The sequence below is a fragment of the Hyposmocoma kahamanoa genome, unplaced genomic scaffold (assembly GCF_003589595.1).
Source record: "Hyposmocoma kahamanoa isolate Upper Pololo Valley unplaced genomic scaffold, ASM358959v1 182, whole genome shotgun sequence".
NCBI lineage: Eukaryota > Metazoa > Arthropoda > Insecta > Lepidoptera > Cosmopterigidae > Hyposmocoma > Hyposmocoma kahamanoa.
Window position 1 is genome coordinate 6,345,070 of NW_020653713.1, and position 18,169 is coordinate 6,363,238.

At 37.5% G+C, this 18,169-nt stretch overlaps 1 protein-coding gene across 3 annotated transcripts in view; it reads right to left on the reverse strand.

The window, feature by feature from the left end:
* The window catches only part of LOC113226110 (long-chain-fatty-acid--CoA ligase 4), an 85,426-nt gene that overhangs the window by 14,399 nt on the left and 52,858 nt on the right, over positions 1-18,169 (reverse strand). For all 3 annotated transcript variants that reach the window (XM_026458639.1, XM_026458637.1, XM_026458638.1), the window contains exons 3-6: positions 1,649-1,784; positions 1,225-1,440; positions 767-944; positions 154-284 (exon numbers count right to left, since the gene is read on the reverse strand). In XM_026458639.1, coding sequence (XP_026314424.1) covers positions 154-284; positions 767-944; positions 1,225-1,440; positions 1,649-1,784 — 661 coding nt within the window. The remainder of the gene's footprint in view (positions 1-153; positions 285-766; positions 945-1,224; positions 1,441-1,648; positions 1,785-18,169) is intronic.

Below are 18,169 nucleotides of genomic sequence, written 5' to 3' on the forward strand. Positions count from 1 at the left end.
TTACATAAACCAGCTTAACCCAGTTTATTAAAAATACATTTCAAATATGTGGCCGCCAGTTTCAAGATTCGTACCTGAGAGATGACCTCATGTAAACATTCAAACCGATTCACACACAATCAAGTTAATAAAATGCATAATATCAAGTAGTACCTTGGGCGTCTTGACGAGGATCTTGCGGAACTTGGGCAACAGATCGTGTGTGGTGATAACGGTGGAGACCTCGGTTTCATTGATACCATGTGCGATAGCATCATCGCCCAGGGTTGCGTAGATTGTCACCACTGGAACAACGATTAAAGTGTTTTAAAAGGTAAGGCTTTAGGTAGCGCACGAATATAATGCCCTGTGAACATACAAATCGCGTAAAAAACCTAAAAAAAAAACTATAAAAAATCTTTTAAATCAATACAATATACCTGAAAGGGGTAAATCATTGGATAAGAAAGGATAACAAACAAAGATAGACATGCTGTCCTATGTAGAAAAGGTCTGAGCGTAGACACAGCACTCCGAAAGAGGGAATGATGTATGATAATGGTTATTGCAAACTAAAAAAAAGGACTGGAGGGAATGGCGTTCAAATGACAGGAGTCAAGACCCAGCTGAGTGATTGTAGGTTGAAACGCGTAGACCTTAACCACGACAACGAAGACTTATGAAAGTGTATAGTGAAGGAAAGCCTTGAGCAGGTATAGATCTCCAAAGGCAGCACAATAATCCGCCCCTATAACCAAAAGGGTAGGTGTAGAGTTAGTGTACTAACCAGGAATGCTCTGCTTGAAGCACCCGTGTGCTGCGATCATCCACTCTGCGCGTGTCTCGGCGAACATGACCACGTTCTTAACCGGCTGGCAGCCCAGCTCCCTTAGCCCGGCCCCGAAATGCTTCGCCTCACGCTCCATCTCTGTGTATGTGCGCCATTCGTAGTTGCCCATCTTGAACTGTCAAAAATAAATAACAAATTGAACACGATATATACATACCCGTAAGTGTTACTACAATGAAGACAGGTCTTTCGTTATCAGCAACAGTGTAAATAGCATTTCCTTTATCTGAATTGTCTGAGCTTGGTCTAACATATTGTAGTAGTCTTCATTTCTTGGCCCATACAATGCTAATGTTTATAAGAATAATTAACTCAAGTGGATGGGCTTGTTCTAGTATTGTCTCGTAAAGGTTAAAAAGTGTCATAAATAATCAAATCTCTGGAACATGACATACCTTTTTGAAGATCCGTCCATTGGGTTGTGGTTCATCTTCCTCTCCAAGAAGCTGACGGGTTCCGAGGCAGGGTTTGTTGACCCATCGCGCAGCAGCGGCGCGGAGCATGCTCTCCATTGTGGTGACGCCATCGCGCACGAGGCGTGTGTGTAACTCGCAAGGTGAGCTTACTGAGCGCACCGTTATGCTGTTGGATGTTGACTCTATTATGGTAGCCTGGAAAGAAAACAATATTGTCTCTCTCTTGTTATTTTCAGAAACTCGCGACGTTTATTGTAAACACAAATAACAAATCTTGACATTCACAGATCCAAAACGAAACAAGGCAAACAACAAGAAAACCGTCATAATGTTTGTCAATGTATGTCACCATACGCGGCACCAATCCTCCAAGTTGCTGTATAGTGATGATCAGTGAGCTAACCTTTATGCGTCGTGAGAGCGCGCGCTTTCGCCAGGGCTTCTGCAGAACGAGGTGTATGGGAAAGGTGAGAATGTCAAACACCAACGTCACTGCACGGATCGCCTTGAGCGCGATCGACACCCACCATGACGCCGGCCTGCAACAACATACATTAGAACTGATCAATATCAAAATGGGCAAATTGAACATTAAATTAAAAATTAGTTAAACATTACTACTGATTTACGGGATAAATTTTCTAGAGAATAACCGATAAGAGAGTCTAGGGGTTGCTGAGAGATAAGTTCACATATTTTTATTCATAAGTAAAGGAACCATGGATTTTAGTCATACAAATAAACAGGAATTGTATCCTTTACGTTTTGCTAAAGCGTAACGTTAAAGCAAACTGTGACTTAGGAATGCTAAGCTAAAATCCAGATCCGGCGGAATGTACGCTTTCAAATACAACTGTTAATTCAAGCTACAAAATTATGTCTCCGAGCTAGGTTGTACAATTTTTATAGCGCAGCGTACACTTCAAATGGTCATAAAATTGTGTTTTTATTGTGTGACATTTCAATCATCTCAGCGCTTTAGGTAGCGTCAGGGAGTAATGTTCGGTTACTCTCTGTCTCTCTGGCCTCTCACGTGATAAATCAACAAAGAGAAAAAGAGCGGGGCAAATATAATGATTCTTTTTCTCATCGTGAAATGTCCTAACAAATTATGTAAGCTTTCTACAAAGTGTTTAAGGGTCGTATTCTAGAACTTTACTCAATGCTCAAGTCAGGGTTTGAGTACGGTTTAAAGCACTCGAAATCATACTGTGACTTAAGTAGCGCTAGTATTACACAGCATTTGAACATGTACAACCGCGACTTTAAAACGGTAACAATACAAATAAGTCTATCGATGTTTATGATAACCCATCGAGTTCTACTTATAATTGATGACTGGCAATTGTCAAGCTACATCAAGTCTAAGAAGATCTCTATGTTTTAATGTTTAAAAAGTAAAATGTGTCTCTAAACACGCGATAAGTATAAATGATCAAAACACGTTAAGAAAAACAGCAGTTCTCTACGAAGCGACATTGAGTTAAATCTTAACTTAATGAACAAGAATCAAATAATAATTAATTTAAAAATAACACCACCACCAGTTCTAGTATGATATACCCCTCTGGCCCCATTCGACCATAGCTACTCTTACATTATGATCAAAGATAGAAATAGGCTACCTTAACTTCTTAACTTAACTTAACCTTAACTTTTACATTGAATCGATCACAATAGGAATAGGTACACTGTTTCAAGGCACACAGTGAAGTTGAACAGTGGAATTGTAAGTATAAAAGTAGAAAGTCGAGTCTTGATGCTTTTCATTCTGACTGTCAGAATGTTTATGTGTAATGCACTAATTCTTAAAATAACATCGTGCTTAACTCATCGTGTAGCGGTAAGTATCAAGACCCACGTGCAGAATACTTATGGAGTTGGGTCAACGACCGGTTGTTTTCATGCGTTAGAAAATAATTCGACCATAATAGCGTGGTCTCTGATGGTTAAACATGGCGGAGTACTTTCGGCCTAAAAGTGATATTACTTCTATCTATCCACATATTTTTCTTTCTAACAAGAAACCGGCTTTTTTTTTCTAACTAGAATTTCGTTTGCATCGGATTTCGATTTTTTCTATTGTTCTTCATCTTCGATAACTTAGTTTGCAATATTAATGTAGGTGAACTGCTAAGTACGAGAATCTTCTAGGACAAAAAGTTTTAAATCGCAAAGATCTGAGGGGCACTGCCACTGCGCCCAACACCCAGAGACATAAGTTGACAAGTCCCATATCCCTGTAATTTCACCAGCACTCTTACCCTTCAAAACCGGAACACAGTAATGGTGACATTACTGCTTGGCGGCAGACATAGGTAAGGTGGCAGTACTTCCCTGGACGAAATCTTTCATTGAGATCTCAACTTCCACTAAATATCTCCACCACGCATTTGAAATGAGATTTAAGTAACTTTAAGGGTCGTATTCTAGAACTCTACTCAATGCTCAAGTCAGGATTTGAGTATGGTTTAAAGTACTCGAAATCATACTCAAGTCCCTGCCATTAGGGTCGTATTTCCAGTGCAATCCTGACTTGAGCATTGAGTAGAGTTCTAGAATACGACCCTAAGAAGTTTAAATATAAGTAGAGAAAGCACACATTGGAAGCGGGCCTGTGGAGCGTCAATCCAAATTGTGTCTCAATCGAGTGTATTTTATACAAGGCAGGTTATCCCTTAAAATTTCCCTGCAGCCTTTACTTTAAAATTCTTTTTTTCTAATAAAAAATAAGAGCGCATTCTCACCTAACGGAAAGTGACGATGAGGTCGAGCGACGATGTAACATGCACACCTAAATAATGCCAATTCACTCTCGCCTTGAAAAGGTCCATGTTACAGCGTTTGGGGAATAACAGTCTGCAGGCATGGAATTCTCCTTCGAATCACATGTTCCGCCACTGTGGTTATGTTTATGCTGTATGGGTACATTGAACTACACGAGCAAATTATTAATGCAAATAGGATTTGGTAGATAAATTTGTTTGTCATTTTGTTGGTTGAGGATAATGACCTTATTATATTACTTATAAAAGTTTTATTAAAACCATCGCCTCAATTCGCGTGGCCCCTTCGTCGCTATCGTCTTTTGTTTCGTAAGTAGGTATTTGCCTTTTGTGGCGCTATTGAATAGACTACTTAATAGATCGATAAGTATGATTTTACCAAGTGTAAAAACTCTGTCATTTGGACGAAAATAATAATAATAATAATAATAAACACTTATCAAAGACTTGGCTGTATGGTCTTAAGCCACTGCCCTTTTTGCATTGTAAAAAAGAAAAAAAAAACACTCCATGCATTTTAAAAAGAATCGATATCAAAATAATCGATATTAGTAGGTAATTGGATTTCCTTATCGGCACTCCGTTTTCCAATCACGAACAATGCACGTTTATGGAGTAAAGTTATTGGTGCCTAATAAGTAATAAGATGAATAGTAAAGTGTATGTAACATAGTATTACCGAATTCTGTCTAACAAACTTTTAAGACAAAAAACATAGTAGATACTTGAAGGCACTAGATTTAAATTACATTCTGAGTATTAGTGCATATGTCATTATAGGAGGTATTTTTAACTTTTTGATCTTGTGCGAGTAGTAAAATTTAATTTTCGGACATTTTTTCGCGGGAAATTGTTATATCTTTACAGTGGCCACTTTGAAACTTTGAGTACAAAACTTTTTCGTACTTCGGGACAGGGTAAGACGTCTAAGCTATACTGCCATTGAAAGTTTTATCTCATGTGTTTTTTTTTCAAAACGGTGTAAATGACGTTTGCAGTAGGGCTAGCAGGACAGGGTAGTAATTAATTTTCTTGTAATTTATTGTTTGTTGTATAAAAATTATATGTAATTCCACGTACCTACTTTTGATGTCGGTTTTTTAGAACTCTGTACTGAGATCTTAAATAATCATGATTTGGAATAATCCTTAGAAGACAAATTTTTTTCAAAATCTTTAACCAGTGCTCGATGTTGTTTCTACACTTTATGGGGTAAAACCTCAAATTGGAGTTGAAGTGTAAGCGCTAAAAACAACTTTTCAAATAGAAGGGCCCAAGGTTGCATGTCCAGATAAACCTGATTGATAAATTGGCCTAAATTTTTAGTAAATAAGTAAACATTTTGATAACATGTTTAGGCACATTAGTGTTCACCATACCACGCTTGGGTTAGTTAACTACATCGTGTATATTGTGTATACACAATTAAACGCAGTTTGCTGCCTATGTTTTGAACTTAGTCCTTACGTGGCACATAATACGACAATTATTTATAAGATAATTTGGGACGCTCAGTATATCAATCAATCAAATCAAATCTAGAGAACACTTTAAAACCGTGAACCCGGCTGATGTCAATTGTAACTCGTTGAATAACAATTATATGTGACTGGGAGTCTTCTGAATTCAGGCGGGTAGTAGCGTTGGCGTCGCGCATGCGTCCTTGGTCGGGTCACGGCCATGGCTCATGATCGCCGTATCAACAGATGCACTGCCCCTCCGCGCGCGTCCCGCACTGCCCTGTGCGTCCTGACACTGACCTATCTTTTTGGTTAAGATAAATTCACTGTCCGGTCATGAGTACGATAACTATTGTGTACGATAACTTACGTATTTTGTGTGCAGTAGAAAAAGAGATGATCGAAATGATTGTATCGAATAGTTTCGCTCTTTTAGTTAAAAAATTACGCCATTGATCTACGAAGTTGTTTTTCCTAGACATGTTACGGTAAGCGGTGTTATCTCGGACAAGGCTATCGAGATTTTCTTATAAACGTAACACTTCAAATAGGAGAATTCTAGTTGAAGGATATTTAATTACGCCTTATTAAAAGGTTAGTTCCTTTTAGTACGTCAGGTTGCATGCACCGAACTAATATAGATTTGACCGGAAAAATGCTTATCGTTTATGATAATTTTTATAACGATTATCTTATGTTTAAGAGTTATCATATACCAAGAACTATTTACTTGTAAGTCATGAATGAACCAAAGAGGCATATTACGACCCCAGTCTATGGCATTGTGCAGTAAAAAATAATATTTCGAAAGGCGATTCTCCTCTCGAGAACAGTTAAGAGTGAATCATCGTGTCCGTCAATTGAAATTTGCATACAAGCTTATTCAGCGAAATGAGTTCGAAGTTAATGGTAACAGCTGTTGGATTTCTATAGCGATTTGCTTCCAGCAGCATGCTCGATACGACACTTGTCGTTTGCCAGCTGAGTCCCCTTGAGTCCTTGATCCCGGCCGATTGGAGAGGAATATTGCTTCTTCAATTTAAAATTCGAAATTTATTTTAGGCCCATGGAGGAGATGATAATCTATATATTTCAAATAATAATTTATTTCTAATCCATTGTGATCCATTGATCTTAATGTGATCCATTGATCTTAAAATAGATCCATATAAAAGCTTAATTAACTCCCAATGTGTTAGACCATTGCGACTATTGAGAGCGGAACCTATAATAAGGTGAAGTCTTTGTAGGGTACCCACTCTGTGTTTAAATACATATTGTCAGTATCTATAAAGATTATTCTCTGGATGAAAAGAAAAGGCCATCGCTAAAATGTATATTTATTCTATCCAACGCTTCACGTGACAAGAGCTTGTTAAAGCTTGCCGTACATTTAATGTTGGGTGGTTTCAATCTGTTTTGTTGGAGCCAGCATGTAGTGCCACGGAGATTTTGTATCATGTTTGGTGGTTAGGTAGTATTTTGATTTATCCGTTTGGATTTTATTAAGTGTTTTTTTGAGGTATCGTTTTTCTAATGGGGCTGACGTGTTCAATAACGATCAAAGCCCCTAAATAAATAAAGAGTCTACGTTAAAGATTTTCATTATTCCATTAATTATTATTTGTACTGTAGCTGTAAGATTTGAAAATGTATCAAAATATTATCTACCGATATTTGTTCTGCCGCTTCACATGACAAGAGCTCTTTAAAAATAAAACTCTCGTTGACGTTAAAAAAATAGAGGAAACTAGTAAACAGGAAAAACACTAGACCTGAGACTAGAAATAGAAGTTTCATTGAAGTACGTTGTGTGGTCTGCCTACGATCCATAAAATAGGAATAAGCAATTATAATCATCACGGCGGGTCATTTAAGTAGGGTTCGTTGTGAATGTGTTCGTCCAGGGAAGTACAGTCACAATATCTATTTCTGCCGTCAAACAGTAATGTGATCGTTCTGCGTTCAGGTTTTGAAGCATAAGCAGGTGATGTGGCAGTGCTACATAACGCGCACACACTCATAGCCCCGCACTAGGGAAACTCTGTATCGCGGGTGCCATGGACACCCACAAACCACAAATAACACCCAAAGTCACGAGATAAATAAATGTAGGCTATCAAAATATTTCTCTCGGCCCGGGACCTCTGCATGGCAGTCCAACATGGTAACCGTATGGCCACGGCGGCATTTATGGATAGGCGTGACGCTTCCTGACAGGCGCACGTTTGTCCCTCTTGTCACTTAATGTCATAAAGAAATAATTGAAAGTTTGTCCTGTAGACAAACAAAAACAAAAATGTGTACATCGAATAGATTTTCATGCATCGAGGGTTAAAAATAGCTACACGACTCGGTCGTGTGTGTAATGTCGGTCAGTGTGTTTTTGGCTGACACACAGTCGTTTGTTTAGACAATTATATTTATTTTGTAAAGTTATATTTACGGTACTAATAAGTATTTAGTTGCCAGCTAGTCATTGTCAACAAGGGTTGAGTAGAGCACGATCGCGTCAACTGGGCGCACCTGGAAATGTATACAGAAAGGCGTACTCGAGGGTCAAGGATTTGGAGGTGTGCCTCAACAAAGAAATTGATGCCTGTGTCGTTTCACTGTACAAAACAAGGCCAAGTAATGTTGACAGCCTGTGTCAGCAAGCCGTGGTAAAGTAATGGTTTGACCTACCACCTATAAGCAGAGGCCGTGGGTTCCGAGTTCATACGCTCGGAATTTATGTGCGAAATTTAATTTAAAATTTACCATCAATTTTTCGGTGAAGGAAAATACCGTGATGAAACCCCTCGGAAAACGTTTAAGGTCCCAACCCACGTTGGATCAACGTGGTGGACTACGGCCTGAGAGGAGACCTGTGCTAAGTATTGGGACGTACAAAATGGGTTGATGATGTTGACGAACGTGGATAACCCATGTTCACGAGCTCTTCAACTTAACAACAAAAGATGACAATTGGCCATAAAAACTTATTTACTATAACTAATCAGTTCCATGATGCTTCATTATGTACAGTAAGTACTTCATTAACTTTGTACATTACAATGTTCAACTACGAAATAACAAATAGCATATGTTTTCGAGACGTTTCAAGTTTCATTGAATAACTTTAACACACTCTTGACAAGTTTACTAGTAAATAATTCTATGAAATGATGACGTTATGCAATTATTACTTTGAACTTTGTGACTGACAATAGAGTAGAGATGTGAATGGAAATTTTATGTTAAAGAGTCTAACTACCTCAAATGGCTTTGGTTGGTTCCGCATAACAGTGAGTGTTGAAACAATCACTTTGGAAAAAATATACATATAGTAAAATTGAGGATATATCCCCATTACTATACGGTGTTTAAACACGATTCATTCATTCACGATTCGAAACACGAAAACCCATACACTAACATTAGAAAAAAAAAACGGAATTTAGGTTCAAATTAGACGTTTCAGTGGCACGACTTGGCCCGGCAGCCGGACTTCTGTAGCACTTCACTCATTTTTAGTTCATTATTTAATTAACCGACTTCCAAAAAAGGAGAAAATTCTCAATTCGACTGTATTTTTTTTGTATCTATGTTACGCGAGATCTCCGGCATCACATTTGTGAACCGATTTAGACGATTCTTTTTTTGTTGGAAAGAGGGTACCTCAGATGTGGTACTATTTAAATTTGAAGAAAATATCCACCCCTAAGTGTGTCAAACTAGGGGATGAAAGACTCCTGAGGTGCCCACCGTTGCGAATTTGTAGCCTAAATCATTACTTACAAGCCCCTGTTACTAAACCTACTACTTTAATATTGTTTAATTTTGTTGCAATTTTATAATTCATAACCACATTTTGTGAGAATTGTTACAGCCAAGGTACAGTCGTTATCACGATCTCTATCATTATCTCGGGTCACAAGAAGAATTAAAACTTGCCGTACATAATTATAAGCCGTCTCTAGTGACCCGAACATTATAAACGTGGAAATGTATGTTAGAAGTAACAAGTCGCATTACAATTACAGTTTGCAAAGGGTTCTTAAAAGTTACAACACTGTAGGTACGCAAAGAATACAACGATAAAATTAAAACTGAGGACATTAATTGGCAAGAGCATATAACTTTTTGTTTGTTTTGTTTTTTTATTGCATGTTGGTAAATAAAGAGAAAGAAATGTAAGCATTACTGCGTTCTGGTTGTGAAAGGCCAAGGTGTTGGTGAAATAACAGGCACATGGGACTTGTCAACTTATGTCTCAGGGTTACGGGTGCAGTGGCAGGCTCAGATTTTTGCGATTGAAAGTCTTGAGAGGCACTGCAACTGCTATAGACAGGCGTGTCACTTACCACCAGGTGCACGACTTGTTCGTCACAAAAAAGCCTTCTATTTGTTGGCCGGGTACAGTGAGAATATACTTATTTAGTTACAGTCAACTGCTATACGACCAGTATTTTTGCATATACACGAGATACAACTCTAACGGTCGTATTCTAGAACTCTACTCAATGCTCAAGTCAGGATTGCACTGGAAACACAAGCACTGGAAATACGACCCTAATGGCATGGACTTGAGTATGATTTCGAGTGCTTTAAACCATTGCGTTGCGACCCTAAGGGTCGTATTCCAGAAGTCTACTCAATGCTCAAGTCAGGATTTGAGCAGACTTGAGTATGATTTCAAGCACTGGAAATACGACCCTAATAGCAAGGACTTGAGTATAATTTTCAGTGCTCACTGCAATACTCAAGTCCTGACTTGAGTATTGAGTAGAGTTCTGGAATACGACACTTAATTACAAAACATATGACAATCAAGTAAAACTCAACCAATTATTGGAACGTAACGAACACTACACAATAAAAACGCAGCGTGCGTGTTCTAGCATCAGAAATAGCACTAACAGAGCGAAGTCCACCCGCCAAGGTCTTGGTCGCACGCTTATCATTTATATGTGATAAATGTAATACTTGATTTAACTACGACTCAGGTAGATGTAAGTTAATATTTGCGTTAGGTGTTTACCTGTTACAAAGGAAACAATGTTTTAATAGTCTGATATGAATTTTTTGAAGCTTTATCGGTTGATATACGTGTTCATATCTGGAACTGTGTACAAATTAAATACTCGTTCCAGTCCACTTCAGATATACTTAATACTTCAGTTAGCTTTTTAAACATTGAAAGTAGAAAGAAATCTAGACGTCAATTATTGCTCAGTGATACCAAAATGAAGAAGATAAATTAAGTATAGGCTGAATGGTTAACGCCGAAGCCGTTAAAATTCTAATTAAAAAAAAATATCCCCACATTTGTGAGAAAAACCAAGCTTATGTCACTTAGGCAAGAGTTCAACTGGAAACATTTGAAAAATGCACCTTGAATTCATTGCCACGTGCTTAATTTTTGAGAAATCAACAAAGATAAACTTAATGTAACTTAGACCGTAGGGTCTAAAGCTTTGCCAAAGGAGAAGTCTTAATATTAGTAGTAATATTAAGACTTCTCCTTTGGCAAAATGTTTTCAAACGGTTATTTGCAACTGAATATCAATGATTATGTCAAAATGTCGAATTTTATTTGCGAAAACAAGTTTCCTAATACATATAATTACACTATATGTACTCGTATTCAATTTCATACAAATACGTGTCATTCAAGTGCCATAGAGTTGCATTAAACTTCTATAAAAAAAAACACGAACAACAACAAACTTAAATTTTTTTAGAATAAAGTACAAAATTACGAAAACTCATGCCGTTTATGTTAATGGCAACCTTACTTTCCCACTAAGGAACACGGTATTGCAATAGATACATGTATGTAAGTTGCAGTGCAGGATGCGCTGGCTCCGAGTGAAAGTGGGAACAACATAGCTTGCTTTGTTTGAATGCAACTTATTAAGCAATGTATCTAGGTGGTATTCCAGTAGTGTATGTTGTATTCGTAATCCTTTTACGCTTCTAATTTAATATCTCTCAGTGCAAAAACAGGGTCTAATGTTAGACCTTGATTTGAATCTGAAGTGTTCAATAACCCAATTACAAAGTAAATAATTATAAAGTAGGAGGTAAACGAGTAGACAAGCCACTTGATGAGAGGTGGTCAACGTCGCTCATAGACATTTGCAACATCGGAGGAACTACCTATGTATGCGTTGTCAACCTTAGAGAGTCCCGTCGACTCGCAAAAGAAATACTTCAGGAGGGAGACCATTCCACATCGTACAGGTTCGAGGAACGAACGAACGTGCCCGCATGGTCTTATGACGACAGGTAACAAGGGTAATGGGTTATTTTGTTTTAACCTGTATTATTTGTGCGGTGCGATTGTAACAATGGCCCACTTAATATTATGTCACGCGAGTCCTAACACCTCCATGCTTGAGGATTTAATTGCGGCTATTCATTTTTTTAGTGATCTTGGCAAAGTTCTGGATCACAATTATATAGTGAACCATTGATATGACAAAAATATTTGAAAGTTTGTATTATAGAGACGGCTTTTGATTTATTTGGTACAAATCACTCTAAGATTTAAAAATTCGTTAGAGTCTATTCACACGGCGTATAATAGGTTTTACGCAGACGACGCGTAGATGACGTACGTTAACGCGATTCAGCTAACCTCTGTTAGGAAGAAGGCGATTCTAGTGCATGTTTGTACAGCTTTGTAGATGCGTTTGAATCGGTACAAATGCAACAATCTGCTGTTTACCTGCCTCTACGGTACCATAAAAGCGCGTCATCGTGTATATAATACGTTGTTTGAAATTTAAGAGTGTCAGGTAGTAATAATAAAGTAGGCTAATATTTTTTTTATAATATCAAGTGACGGGACGAACAAGTCGTGCGCCTGATGGTAAGCTACACGCCTTCTTCTCTCTCTCACTTCACAAGAAATTCTACTGCTACCAAATAAATAAAATGGGCTTTTTTTCTACAAATCGTCGGTCACATCGTCGCTTAATATTGTGACTAAGCTAGAGCCTTTAAATTCTAAGTTTATTGACGACCTTAGCTACCGCTAAGAAGCGGTAAAGCACTTCAGATGTTGACTTCGAATTCCTAAAATTTTATAATCTATTTATAGTGCGTGGGCAGGTGAAGTAAAATTCGGGCCAGTAACCTCTTATCAGTCGAACATAATAATCATAAAGATAAAAATCGTACGGGTAACTTATTACATAAAAATCGACTGATAAACCGATAATCCGATTCACCTGACTTTTTACTCAAAACACGTTTTTTCCGAATAGCTTATTCTTCAGTAGTTCTTACGCATTCAACAGAAGTGTAGAGCAATTCCAGCTTTTTAGTTGAAATTTGTATTTATGTAACATAAATAAAAATCAAATTTGCTTAAAAAGTTTCTTAACACGTCATTCAAAATGGGATAAGGAAGCCATATAAAAACGAATTTTACGGGTCACAAGTTAAAGGTTAAGTTTGTTTAACGCCTTTCTTTACACTGAAGTCTCAGAACCAAATAGTCGATTAGGGGTCAGGTATTTTAGGCCGTCGCAGTCGACTATACATTTTCACACTTATATAGTTTCAGAAATATCTGACACATCCTTGACCTTTACTGGGGATTAACTAGACAGTTTTGGTAACGTATCGTTTGTTGACGTTTGATACATTTCTAGCACAATTTACGTTTCCAATCAACTCTTAAAGCCCGTCTACAAGGTTCAAGACGAATGCAAAAAATTCGTGACCCTACCACATCCACATATAAAGCATAAAGACGTATTTCGTTTGCACAAGTCTAGTAGCGATGAAGCTCGAGCGTGTAGACAAGCCTTTAGTTGCAAAAATATCGAGTAAGTATTTGTATCGTTACTAAAAGGCAACTAATATCAGATAATGTTAATAATTATATATAGATAAATGCGATGTTATATGATAACCCACTTAAAATACTGTAATAGATTGTATACGGATCTTGTTATATGGAAAATTAGATTTTGTTATCAACGTACGTAGGTACTCGTACTTCACACTGTTAATAACGTGTCTACTCCAAAAAGGTTTAGGCAATCCACCACGCTGCTTCATAAGTCTTCTAATATATTTGTGAACGTTCTTTAAGATGGTTTGATCACAATGTAAGTGATAAAGTAAAACAAACACGCATACGGTAGGAAATATTTGGTATGGTAGGGTGTAATAGGCTGGTATTCGCAACTCGATGTCCAGTCGCCTATTTTGCGTGTGGTGGGTGCAAGGGCGTCCCCTTTCCACTTAAGTTTTAATTATAGTGACCCTGCCTACCGACCCTTAGGGTATACGAGAAGGGCATCATGACCTGTGCGTGCACAGGAACTTTCTCAGGTTCTAACCGCAGATCATCGTACAGAGTTGTCAGACTGTTGTCAGTGATTTCATCCGGTTCTAAAGAGGCTAGTACCTCAGGTGAGCCGCACCGGGTGAACGTACGGGCCCCATATCTTTCTATATTAGTTTTGATTATAGTGATACTCCCTACCAACCCTTAGGGTATACGAGAAGGGCACTATAACCTGTGCGTGCACAGTAACCTTCCAAGTTCAGGTTCTGACCTCAGATCAGGTAGTGTACAGGGTTGTCATAGACTTGTCACTGATTTCATCCGGTTCTAAAGAGGCTAGTGCCTCGGGTGAGCCGCGTCGGGTGCACGTACAGTACTCTCCCTATTTTCAAGAGTCCAGATAGGTACTGGAGGTGTGGGCACGCTCACTTCCCGTTGCGCATGGCACAACTAATGGTTGCCAGCGCTAAACCGTTGACTATAAAGTCCACTTCACTATCAAATCTCCTATTTGGTGGCGGAGCTGTAAACCACGCTCACTTCCCGATGGCGAGACGTCTCTTCAGTTCCCCAGAAACCTACGCGACTGCAGGGACCGGAGAATATCTAGCCTACATTTATATAAGCATTTGACAGTAAATGGAGTGAATGAAACGAATTTCTGTAACTAAAAAACAGGTCACGAGTATTCCGGAGAATTCTCGTGCTGTCTCGGGAATTCGCTCTGCCATACAATCGAATCTATTTTGTACGTTACATGATTGACATAAGTTCATTATGCTATGTGCAATTTCGTTACAAAAATCCGCTTCTACTCCGGTAGTACGGACTTTAGCTGTCCTGAACAGAATTGAGCAATTTAAATTACGAAATAAAGACTGACTGAAATGACTAAAACTGACATCTAAACATGAAAGTTTATGAGCATACGCTAGTAGGATGTTTCGTTACATAATAATTTTAAAATCATACTCCAACTGTTCTTTTCATCGTAGAATTGTTTTTGTATGCAATATACAAACTTGAACATAAGTCCAAAGGTATCATAAGAACAAAGTACATAATTATTTGCACGAAAAGGTTCAAATATCACTCGAACTTCATGTATTTTAAGAGTCTATACTACCTCAAATGACTTTGGTTGATTCCGGACAAAAGCGAAAATGTTGAATCAATCAATTTTGAAAAATATATAATGAAAAATTGAGGATATACTACACTGATTACTATACTGTGTGAAGACGCTATAGAAAAAGAAAAACAAACTTACCTCGAAATTTTACAAGAAAACCGCTTATTCAATAGGTACTTTACATATACCAATGATTTTTTTTTTATATCAACTGAACTAAATAGAACACGTATACTATACGATATACATTTTGCAAATGGCTTTAATTTCGTATGTAAGAATATAAATTCTGAAATAACGCCAGTGTCCTTGCCGTTTGACCTAAGCAAAATGAACCGTATTAGTACGGGCAAAATTTCTTTTTTAATTTTCTTTTCAAAGACTCTTAATACGCACCAAAAATTACCAGAATAAGATCTCTTTTGTGAAAGAAATTTATTCTCGGGTTAGTATTCTATGTCTGTTATTTAAGAACTCGAAATCTTTCACGTCGCCATTCGAATAAATAATAAAAATTGCCACTTAAGTTCGGCACTGAACGCTTAGCCCGAGAATGATTGTTAAATGCTCATTACTAGTGACAGGGTTCATCCTACGGCATGACTTAAAGTACTTCTCTAGATTTTTATTGCAGTTCCATGTTCCAATATTCACGAAAATATTCATATCTATAGCCTAGTAATTAATACCGAATATGACAGTTTTAATTCTACAATGATAGTGCTATCAATTAGCAACCAAATTAAATAACAAAGTTCTTTAAAAAAACAACTCATACATCACGCTTTGCCTGTACCTTAAATTTGAATCTCAATTTTTGAAACAGCGACTCACCTTCGAAATCCCATTTTGTAAGTTTCAAAATTTATAGCACTTTATGAAGAAGCAATCACCACTTTTTTAGAAAACAAAACTAAGAAAGTAACTCTAAACCTCACAGTGGTCAACTAATGATTAAGTGTTTATATGATAACCTTTATAGGTGTACGTTATCACCAGTGGTGATAGACGTGTATCGTTCGTGATAGGTTATCGCTGTAGGCGGTGATAAGGAGTCGTTAGACGGACGCCAAGACGAACAAAGTGCAGGTTGATGTCGTAAGTGTTAGTATTGAGGTTATTGTTATTTTTTATTATCGTCTGTAAGAAAAGTTATTTAGGTGTAATTTGGAGTGTTTTGTAACATTGTTATCTGTTTATTTTTATTAGTGTTACTATTTTGAAGACTTCCGCGTTCATTGAGTTGTTTACAGGTGAAATTACAGGCAAGACTGGTCTACTTTATGTCTGAGAGTGACGGGCGTTGAGGAGCATCTGGTCTTTGTGATTTAAAGTTCTGACTGGCACTGGAAGTGTTGTCTTGCACGTCCGGTCACTTGATATCATAATTATAAAAAAAAATGACCTCAAAAGTTCCTATTACCATTTGCCAAGTTTAATTGAAATCGGTTACTGGAAAGTGCGCAAAACCGGATTCATCCCCTAGTTTGCCACCCTTAGAGGTGGAATATTTGCTTCAAATTTAAAAGAAAACCAATACTGAGGTACCCTCTTTCCAACAAAACAAGAATCATCAAAATCGGTTCATAAATGTCGGAGTTATCGCGTAAGATACTCACAAAAAAAGTCAATTGAGAATCTCATCCTTTTTTTGTAGTCGGTTAAAAAAGGTATGTAAGTACTAATCTGTTAATTAAATATAATAGTTTGTAATAATTGATAATTCAAGTGGTTAAGCTCAAATAAATATTTGTTAAACGAATTGAGAAGCACACTTTGTTACCTCGAATCATCGAGTATATAACCAGAAATAGAGACGAAATGTCATTTAATTTGTTTGAAAACTATCCTCTCATATCATTACTGTGACAACACTGTGTGCGCTCCGATTGGCTAGCCCGAATTCGAAACAATTGACGGGTGTCGTCAATGGGTGTCGTCAACTGTTTCACTTCAAATCGATCAGTTAACTTGAACTTTGCTATAATGGACGAAAATTGTAAAATTACATATTTAATATTTAATTACCGATGAAATGTGATTCCGTTTGTTTTGTAATTAGATGTTTTGCTGTTTTTCCCACACCACCGAATAGAACAGCACGGCATTGTTTGAGATATTATCTTTTTTGGAATATACGGAGACGTACACACAGGTCAGTAGTTGGCCTGTCTATATTTCAGTGCAAACGAAAGTTGATATTTATAAGAGCTGTATCGCTAATGTGTTGCCAGGAATATATGGCCCTTATTTCGTCTCTATTTCTGGTTATATACTCGATGCGTCGAACGTAGCAGAAACAACTGTCAAATGTATGCCATTGTGACAATTATTTTGCAATACAAATCGTTGTTTGTGATTGCGACGAGTGAACTGTGTGAATTTAATATTTTTACAACTTTATGAAGCTAAATAACTAAACAAATGACGATCTCCGTGGTCGAGTGGCTTGCATACCGGTTTTCATGGTGTCCCCATCTATGAAATCCCGGTCAATGGAGAAAAGTAACTTTTCTATAGGTCGGGTCTGGATGTTTGTAGTACTATCGTTGTTTCCGATTTGCATAGACAAAAGTGCTTTAGTTACTTACTTTGCAACGTATTTGATGTTGTCTAATATTTATTTATTTATATTTTGGATACGAAAATACAGCATGTTTAGAGTTCCGAATATATATTTTTTCCGAACAAACAAACGTCTTGGCTTTATACAGGTGCCTTGGTCACGGATGACTAAAAACTAAGAACTCCAAATTTACACATTGTTTTATGACTGTTGTTAATACACAGCATCGTGGTACTCTAATAACGCACACACTCAACATGGCCCCGCACTAGGGAAATCTTGTGTCGCAGGTGCTATGGACACACACATAGACAACCACAAATTACACCTAAATTTACGAGAGAAATAAATGTAGGTCATACAAATATTACTCCCGGCCCGGGAATCGAACCTGGGACCTGGGAACCTGGGCAGTCATGCAGGCAGGCATGCTAACCGTTCGGCCACGGATGCAGTTAAAGTTAAATCTCGAAGGTAATAGCTCAAAATCAGCGCTTTGCTTTTAGGCAAAACCCGGACTGAATTATGATCTGTTTGGATTCCTGCATCACAACACAAGAGTTGTTTATAATTAGGTAAGTTTGTTTTTCTTTTTTTCTTTTATTAATTTGGTTTTCAACAGTTTATTTTATTTTTATTTTGTATCTGTTTTTCTTCCTTTATTACTATTCTGAATGGTTGATGTATCTT